Genomic DNA, 9,600 nt, shown 5'->3' on the forward strand with positions numbered 1-9,600 from the left:
TAATAAATGAACAATTTAATTGACACTTTTTTTTTAATGGTGTATTTATTTATTTATTTGATGTTGGCACTTTTTGGTCCTCTCATAGTCAGCATGAAATACATCATGAAATGTTATTCAAATCCTAAGTGTGTCTTGGGTTGAACTATTTTTTTCACCAATCATTTGATAGACTGTCTGTGCTACATCGATCAAGGGCTGAAAATTCCTACCCATGAAACAATAGACCTTGTTGTATTTTTTTTTTTTTTTTATATTTATTTCTAAATTTATTTATATTCTTCCACTCCCATCACCTACTACACCTGTGCTTAGAAGAACTCGGTCAGGAGGACGATGGCGTGCCTGCGCCGCCACCTGTGGTCACCTACCGCAAATGCAATCAAAAATCACGTGGCTCTGACACAAACGAGAAGTTGCAGCTAAGCATTTTATTAGCAAAAGTACTGTTACATCCCAATCAAGGACTTTCGATTATGGCCACTTTACAAAAACACACAAAATGAGAACAAAAATTTCAATCTGTGTAACACTTGAAAAACATGATTTGCAATTTGTGAACACACAAAAGGCACTGTGCTGTATTTCTTAACAGATTGTTAGATTCAGTGTTTTCCGGCATTTGTATTTTGGCCAGTGGTTCAGTCAGTTATGAAATCAAAACAAAAACTAAGTATTACTGTTCATGTTAGAATGATATTTCTTGATACGCAAGTTCTGGATTCCTGTAAAATGGAGGTATAAGATGCTAACATTAGCGCTGCTCGCACACATAACAATCACCAACAATCAAGATTGTTCATTAAGGCCGACGAAGGCGCAAATCCAACAACGTGATAATGGAACGATTTTCTCCCTTTGGCAGAAAACGGCGGGAAGATTGCTTTGAATATTTCAATCGTTTGCAGTTGAAGCTCATGTTAGCATATTCTTCGTTTGCGATCTGTTGCCTCTTTTTTTTTTGTTGTCTTTGTTCCAGGTTGCTTTTCCTTGACGACTGGACGGGACGATTGCGCTCCCCCTGGTGGAAAGACGTTTAGATCTTGGACGAAGCGGCGACGGCGGACGCGCCGGGACGGCTGTACACGCGAACGGCGTTCTAACAAAAGAGCGAGAAAAAGTGATGTCAGGTCAGAGATAATATCGCATCATATAACATGACTTTCAAGCGATGTTTTTACCGCAGGCACGGATACTTTTTTATTGTACCGATAAAGCAGTAGTATTTGAAGATGTTTACGGGATCAAATGTCAGAACTTTACCTTCTGGGCTTCCGCGTTGTACTTGTTGAGAAAGTTCTGAACCTTGTTTGCATAGTCTGGATGGACGGCTCTCAGGTGCTCCACCTGGAGCAGCAAGCACAATTTCAGGGAGGTCCACAAAGTTGATAAATAAATACATTAAAAAAAAAAAAAAAAAAAAAAAAAGAATCTCCAAGAATATAAATTATAATCCCATGTTTTGTTTAAATAACGCACTTGTTGAACATCAATTACGCAGCAAAAATCCACCAGTTTGTATCCATTTCAGGGGGGCGGCCATTTTGTCGCTTGCTGTTGACTGAAAATGACATCACGGACGGTTGCCCAGCGCTCCAATTGCTAAAGTCACATGACCAAAACCCAGAAAACAGGTTCTCTTGTATTTAAAAAAAATAAATAAAATAAAATAAAACAGTATATATACGTTTTTGGGAGTGATGGACAAAGTATAAAAAAAAAAAACATGTTTTCACGTTTTTGGGTTTGAATGAGTGAAGTGCAATTTTGCACAACTTTTTTTTTTTTTTTACATTTTCTTACCATGCGCTTCTGGATGAAGAGCTGCGCCGCCTTCAGGGAGCCGGCCAAGTTCTGACAAAGCCTCTGCCGCTGCTCTTCGTTCAGAACTTTCGTGTAGAAGTTGCGAACCTGCAACAGAGCACACAAATTGGAAGACGTGGCTCCAATCGGAAGTCAGTCCGTTTGCAAGTGCGCGTCTTTACTTTTTTTTTTCCATTGTATTTTTTTTTTTTTTTTATATATATAATTATATATATATATATATATATATATTTTTTTTTTTTTTACTTTTATTGAAGTACAGGAGTTGCATCGCTTCCATTCTACTTTCCACTCAAGTATATAAATTTTGTGTGTTTTTTGTGTGAGTACTTTTTTGCCACAACGGTTACCTGGGTAACGTTATCCTCGTCGTCGGTGTTATAACGAGCCACATCACCAGACACTTTGTGGGACGATTCCAGAAACTGAGGCTGAGTATCTGGCGCACTAAAGCTGTTGGGATAGTAATTTGGAGCGCCACCTGGCGGACAGATGGATTATGCATAATGAGAGATGACGCCAGTACGACCGCACTGGCTTCTTATGAATGACAAAAAAAAAAAAAAAAAAAGTGCATTATTAGAAACGGCAAACAACACATCAGGAATCGTCTGCATAGTTCCCGTTACAATTGGAAACGCCCTCATTTGTTTCCATCAATGATTTCATCAAAGCTATTTCTGACCTTGGTTGTCAAACACACACATGGGGCCATCGCGCTGGTAGTTGGCCACTCGGGTCCTGTAGGGGCAGTTGACGGGGATCTGCAGGTAGTTGGCGCCCAGACGGTGGCGATGGGTGTCGGGGTAGGCGAAGAGGCGACCCTGAGGGCGGGGAGAGGCGCTCGTCAGTACACACGTCGGCTATGGAGGAGCAAAACTGCCAACATTCAAAATAAATACATGACTAAATAAATAAGTAAACGACTAAAACTGAAAAAAATAAATAAAAATACAATAATTCAAAAATTATATCCCAAAAAATAAATATAAATGTAAAAAAAAATATATATATATATATATAAATATACATAAATAAATATATTTGTATTTAATTTTTTGAATTATATTTTTTATATCCATTTTTATTTTCACTATTAGTCATGTATTTATTTATTTATTTAGTCATTTATTTATTTTGAATTTTGACAGGCAGTTTGCAACGGCGGAGTGCAACCTCATTTGAATAACATTTCGACTTGGTAGTACGGGCCAAAACTGCCAAAATTCAAAATAAATGACTAAATAAATAAATCAATAAATAAATGGCTAAATACATAAATAAATGACTAAAAGTGAAAATAAAAACGGAAATAAAAAATATAATTTGAAAATTAAATACCAATGTATTTATTTATGTATATAGAAATATTTTTTGTTTTTTTTATTTCCATTTATATTTATTTTTGGGATATAATTTTACCGGTACATGATATTTTTTTTATATGTATTTTTATTTTCACCTTTCGTCATTTATTTATTTATTTAGGCATGTATTTATTTAGAATTTTGGCAGTTTTGGTCCTCCATAGTAAGACCACCTGCTGACGGTTGAATCGCATGTCGGCGTTGCCGCCATATTGGATGTGGAAAAGCGATGTGGAAAACACTCCTCCATTGTGTGCTGCTTGAAAACGTGCCAATTATCTTGAAATCAATACTTCACATCATGTACCTGCAGCATCTTGTCAGGACTGGCCTCGATGCCCGGCGGCATGTTGCTGGGGTCGAATGCCATCTGCTCCACTTCGGCGAAGTAGTTGACCGGGTTTCTGTTCAGGACCATTTTGCCCACGGGGATCAGCGGGTAATCTTTATGCGGCCAAACCTGAAGGTGAGACAGAGTGATTTGATTTTTTTATTTTTATTTTTTTTGGGTACCCTATGTCAAGGTTTGTCCATGAATGTTTTTTGTTTTTTTTTGTGTTGTTTTTTTTCTTTACGGCTGTCAAGCAATTATTTTTTCATCAGATTAATCACATCTTAGAATTGTTATTAATCATGATTAATCAGTTAATTAAAAAAGCTTTTCATCAACTTTTTTTGCCCGCCAAATTTGAAGAGTTAATGAGTTAATGCTTTAACTTTGACAGCATTAGTTTTTTGTTATTTTTGTTAATAAAGTTAAAAAAAAAAAAGAAAGAAATTTGGCTTTTATTTATTTATTTATTTTATTTTATTTTAAAGCTGACAACTGGCTTAGGCACTCTTCAATTGGTTAGTTAAACTTTATTTCAGTTTTTATCCACTTCACACTATTTCTTATGGGAAGTAGATCAGCAGCATATTATTAATTTTATTATTATTTTTTTTACTTTATTATAGGGGTGGGCAACATGGTAAAAATGTCATATCACGATTCTTTAAAAATAAAATCACGATCTCGATTTTATCATGATTTTTTTAATATATATATATATTTTTAGACTAATCTGCACATTTCTGAACATTTTTGTTAAATTTAAAACATATTTAAAATTTATATAAAACCCTAAAAAAAACCAAAAAAAAACCCAGACATCTTAAGCCAACTAAGTTTTCTCAACAGGTTTTAATTCAAATAGTGCAATGAGTAGAAGTTAACGCACTGGGTGGGAGATATTCAGGTTTGCAAAGGTCCACTACAGTGGACAAATTTGAATTTTTGGTAGTCAGGAGGATAAAGGTATACAACTTGGAACCCCAATACAAATAATGTATTTATTTATGTATTTTTTGCCTTGGTGGAGGTATGTGCACTCCTTTTGTCCAAACATGAGGCAAGTAATTAAACTAAACAGCCATTAATTTCTGTTTGTTGAACGCCGCCTCGCACAGAATAAAACATATCCACGATCATTTTTTTTGAAGCACTTTTGTACCTTGGTGAGGTCGAAGGGGTTGAACTGGAACTTCTCGGCCTGCTCAAAGGTCATGACCTGAATGTAGAAAGTCCAGGACGGGTAGTTGCCGTTGGCAACGGCGTTGTACAGGTCCCCGAGGGCGTAATCCGGGCTGGTGGCGGCCAGGCGCTCCGCCTCCTCCACGGGCATGTTCTTTATTCCCTGGTCCGTCTGAAAGACGACAACACGTTGTCATCGTGATGAGCTTAATTGAGATCCACGGTGGGAACTTTTTTTTTTTTTCTCTATGGTTTGTATGGGAAGACTTGGGGGGTCTCTAAGATTAAGACTTCAAGTGACCTTGTAGTGGAACTTGCAGTACACGGGCTCTCCGTTGGCATTGATCAGCTTGAAGGTGTGCGAGCCGTAGCCGTTCATGTGGCGGAAGCCGTCCGGCAAACCTCGATCACTGAACAGGAAGGACACCTGCACAAAACAAAACAAAACAAAACTAGTTTATTTTTTATTTTTTTTAATTGTTGAGGGTGTTTTTTTTTATATAGACTTTGCATTTCTTCATGGATAATTTAAGTAAGGGGGAAGGATTTTTTATTTTTTTTTTTGCTTTATTGTATCTAACATGTATTTTTTTTGGTACATTTTTAATTTTTTTTGCATTTTTGTACTACTACCTGTTCGAAATAAAACGTTGACTCGACTCAATCAAACAATTTTGCATCCTGCGCACTGCACATCGCTGACCTGGTGCAGACACTCGGGCCTCAGGCTGAAGAAGTCCCACATCATGTCCGGGTCCTTCATGTGCGTCTGCGGATTGCGCTTCTGCGTGTGGACGAAGGACGGGAACTGCACGAAGCGAGGGGGGGGGGGGGGAATAAAAAAACATAAAAATAAATCAGCAGTCAACACCCATCTTCCATTGCTGAATAATAAAAAAAATAATGTGATTTTCTCTGGTTGTGCAGATATCTTGAGTATATTTCTCTTTTTCTTGTCGTGGGACTACAAGACAAGCTAACTACAAATACTACAGTAAGTTAAAGTCATAAATTGACTTAGAGAATTTTTCAGCTTGTAATTATCAGATAATTGCTCAAAAGCAAATTTGATATATTATAGGATAATCGACATTACTATTGCTCATTCTAGTAGAATTAAACAAAAAAGGTTTCCTTTTAATTATGATATACTAGCATAGTTATTACAAGTTCAGAATAAGCTAAACTACAATTATTATTTTAATTTATATCATAAATGGCAATCTTTCTATTAAATATTTCTCAGGACCAGCAAAATGAGGATGCTTGGAGTCAGGAAGGGCAAAAGACCATTAAATAAAAAAAATAAAAATAAATAAACACTCAGCCAAAACCAAAAAGACGAACATGGATGGGGGAAAAAAAATCTTTGAAAAGGAAGAAGAAAAATTATTAATATTACAAATAGCTACACGGGACTATTAGGGTGTCCCTAAAAGATCAATAATAATAATAATAATAATAATAATAATAATAATTACGTAAGGAGTTTAATGTTGTAATCTTAAAAGAAAAAATGAATATTTTTAATGTAAGCATTGCATATTTTCAAGATGAACAGTCGTAATTTTACGGGAATATTATATTATTATTATCATCATCATAATATATTTTCACAAGTAATCCAATAACACTATAAAAATAAACTTGGAATTCTAAAAGAATCAAGTCTGGTATTTACAAGATTAAAGTCATTTATTGAAGATAAAGTTCTATATTCTTTAGATTAAAGTTGTATTTATTTCTGCTAAAAAAAAAAAAAAGAAAAAAAAAAGAAGTAATTTAAGGTGTCCTCTTGTTAACAGGAAAGTTTTTGCTTGCTTCTGGGATGTGCTCGTAAACCTTAACGCATTCCAGTCAAGCATTGTTCGGTGAACAATTCACTTCATTCAGAAGGGCGACCATCTTGCTCAACTCACCAGCATGGCGTCCTTGATGAAAAAAATGGGCGTGTTGTTGCCTGTCAGGTCCCAGTTGCCCTCATCCGTGTAAAACTTGACGGCAAAGCCTCGAGGGTCCCGCACGGTGTCCGACGATCCCGATTCTCCCGCTGGGACACAATTCGACATTGAGTAGAATGTTGCAACAGAGCGCGGACCTCCGCCAAGGCCCCACAATCAAACTTACGCCTGCAGTCTCACTCACCCACAGTGGAGAAGCGGACAGCGATGGGCGTCACTTTGCCCACATGCTCAAACACTTTGGCCTTGCAGTAGCGGCGGATGTCGTGAGTCACCTCAAAGTAGCCAAACGCGCCTGTGAGCAGACAAATCGTCCGTTCAAATAGTTCACAACAAACATGAAGATAATTATTTAGCGACATTTTACGGTAAATCCACACATGATTTGCTTTAAATATAAGTGGATTACAATAATAATACATATATCTCAATAAGCAGTGTCTGTCATGTAAACATCTTAGTTAGATTAGCCCATTTTTAACGTGGGTTAAAAAAAAAAGAAAGAAAGAAATGTGTTCAAGGGTTACAGAAGCATATTGCATTTCACGTGGAAAAAAAATCCTACAGTTTTTCTGACTATTTTTTTGTGTATTTTTTTTTTTTAATTTTCTGTTTTTCTGATTTTTGTTTTACTGAATATTTTTTTCTGTCATAAAAAGATATGAAAAATCGGGAGGTGGGGAAATTCAGAAAAAACAGGAAGAAAAATTACTCAGAAAAACAGGAAAAAACATCAGAAAAACAGGGAGGGAAATATAAAAAAAAACAAAAAAACATAAAATAAAAACTAACATTAGCGAGTCTGCAACAAGTCACTTTGGAGTTCAGAGGTATATATTAAAAAAAAAAAAAAGAAGCTGGAGTTCTGTTTTTCAGAATTTTTTTTGTTCTCTTTTTTTTAAATACTATTTTGCCTGTTTTTTTCTGAATATTTTTGACACCAACACACACTTTTTGGATTTTATTTTTTATTTTTTTTGGTATGACAGAAAAAAATATGCAGTAAAACAGAAAAAAATCAGAAACCAGAAAAAAACAAACAAACAAAAAAAACAAAAAACAAAGCCCCCCCCCCAAAAAAAAAAATAAATAAATCAGAAAACAAGAGCTTCCGTAAAGATTGAACTGTTGCCATCAATAAAACCTTACTAAACATTCTTAACTGTCACACAAAAGTCATAATCGATGCTGTCAGCGGAAACAGTGCATGAAAGTTAAGCCCCACTTGTTAAATAGACTTAATCCTGTTTGCATTATGAGTGTTCTGGATATGCGTGTAATTTATTTCATGCCAGCCCAGCCCTGTCGCAAACATCAACGGCGAGAGTCTAACGTCAGAGCTCACCTGCCCCTTTGGCGTGCACCACCCGCTCGGGGATGCGTTCGCGGTCGAAGTGGCCCATCTCGTCGGTGAAGACCACATCCTGGACCAGGAGGGGGCCCTTCGGCCCGACCGTCAGCAGGTTCAGCTTGTCTCCGACCGGATTGCCGCCGCCGGTGGTCAGCTGCTCTGGCCTCTGATCCGCACAGAATTGACATGTTGAACGCTGATCGTTTGATGACTTAAATCAAAATTGCGTGCAATGATACAGCAAATATTCCCCGTCAATGGCCGCCTTATGAGAATTGTTTGATGTTGTCAGCTGCAAGAATGATTTGTCACAAATGCTTCTGGTGTTAAAAACATATACGCTAATCCAAAAAAACATATTGGAAAAGTGTGGTATTTTCTTCAGTTTTTATTAGGTAACAATAATATCATTTTTTGTTGCTGCCAAATAGTAAAGTGTTTTGATTGGCAACAACATTTTTTTTCCTTCTCACTTCTTAGTATGAGCACTTGTGAAAGTTACTGAAAAAAAACCCACACATTTTGTGTGCATACATTTTTATTTTTTTTATTTTTTTTTATTGTGCAAAGTTATCTAAAACGAGAATGTGACAATAATATTTCATTTCTACTTGTGCACATTGGACCATTTCAGAATCTGAACTTTTTTTTTTTTTTTTAACTTTTTCTCAAGATTAGGACTCAGGAATCGGTACCATGAGTCTTATTTTTTTTTTTTTTTTTTTTGGGGTTACTTATTAAATAAAGATGACGTGCTCAAATAAACGATCGGCTGTTTACTCTGTTTATATAACGGTCAAGGTTGAAGTCCAATCATCATGAATTCCTCTGGTGTGCAAAATGCCCTAATTACAATTCTCCGCATTGCTTTTTCTCCTGTTAGCATTGGAAAAAAAGCGATCTTTTTTTTTTTTTGCACCGAATAATAGCAAATAGCAAACTAAGATGCAGAGAAATGAAAATGAACGCCAACCAACACGGAGTGCAACGACAGAACAGTCCATATATTAAATATTAAAATATAATCATAAATATTGAGCGTTGTTTACATAGAATTAAGAGGTGGTAACCTGCTAACCAACAAAATGACCTGATAACATTTAGCTAGCCCCCAAACGACCTCTCACCCAATTTTCTCCCTCGTACGAACCTGAGAGCTTCTGTTTTGCTTCCATATCTTCATTTGATCACTTGCTTTGTCTCGGCTGTCAGCCATGTCGACAGATGAGCGCGGATCTTATTCTCGACTCGAGTTCAAAACCAGTGAAGCGCTTTTCGATGTTCTGTTTTTCTCCCAGACTGGCAGACAGTATTTATTTCTATTCTGTTTCCGGACTTTGCTCGATCTGGCCCCGCCCCCCGATGGCTTCCTGCCTTCTGATTGGCCGCTATGCAAGCTGTTGACCTAGTTTTGGGACGAGAGAAAAAAAAAAAGTTATCCAAATATGGTTTATTCGTGTTACGTAACGTAAATTTTAGTGACTTTAATCAATGTCCAGATTGAACTGTGATCCTGGGCTGAAAATGAATAAACTCAGCGAGTTAATTTTAGGTACATATTAGACAAGGCTGGATATCGTTTTT

General features: G+C 36.4%; 1 protein-coding gene across 1 annotated transcript; it reads right to left on the bottom strand.

Moving 5' to 3' along the window:
• Positions 1 to 416: 416 nt before the first annotated feature.
• On the bottom strand, positions 417 to 9,344 carry cat (catalase). Its single transcript, XM_077517506.1, has 13 exons — positions 9,167 to 9,344; positions 8,011 to 8,182; positions 6,850 to 6,960; positions 6,624 to 6,754; positions 5,408 to 5,512; positions 5,006 to 5,131; positions 4,685 to 4,876; positions 3,499 to 3,651; positions 2,510 to 2,648; positions 2,175 to 2,305; positions 1,804 to 1,911; positions 1,264 to 1,347; positions 417 to 1,099 (listed from the first exon to the last, which is right to left on the bottom strand). Exons 1-13 carry the CDS (start codon positions 9,230 to 9,232, stop codon positions 1,037 to 1,039), a joined length of 1,581 nt encoding a protein of 526 aa, XP_077373632.1. The 5' UTR covers positions 9,233 to 9,344; the 3' UTR covers positions 417 to 1,036.
• Positions 9,345 to 9,600: the final 256 nt, after the last annotated feature.

Source organism: Festucalex cinctus, chromosome 3 (assembly GCF_051991245.1).
Source record: "Festucalex cinctus isolate MCC-2025b chromosome 3, RoL_Fcin_1.0, whole genome shotgun sequence".
In the NCBI taxonomy this organism is placed as follows: domain Eukaryota; kingdom Metazoa; phylum Chordata; class Actinopteri; order Syngnathiformes; family Syngnathidae; genus Festucalex; species Festucalex cinctus.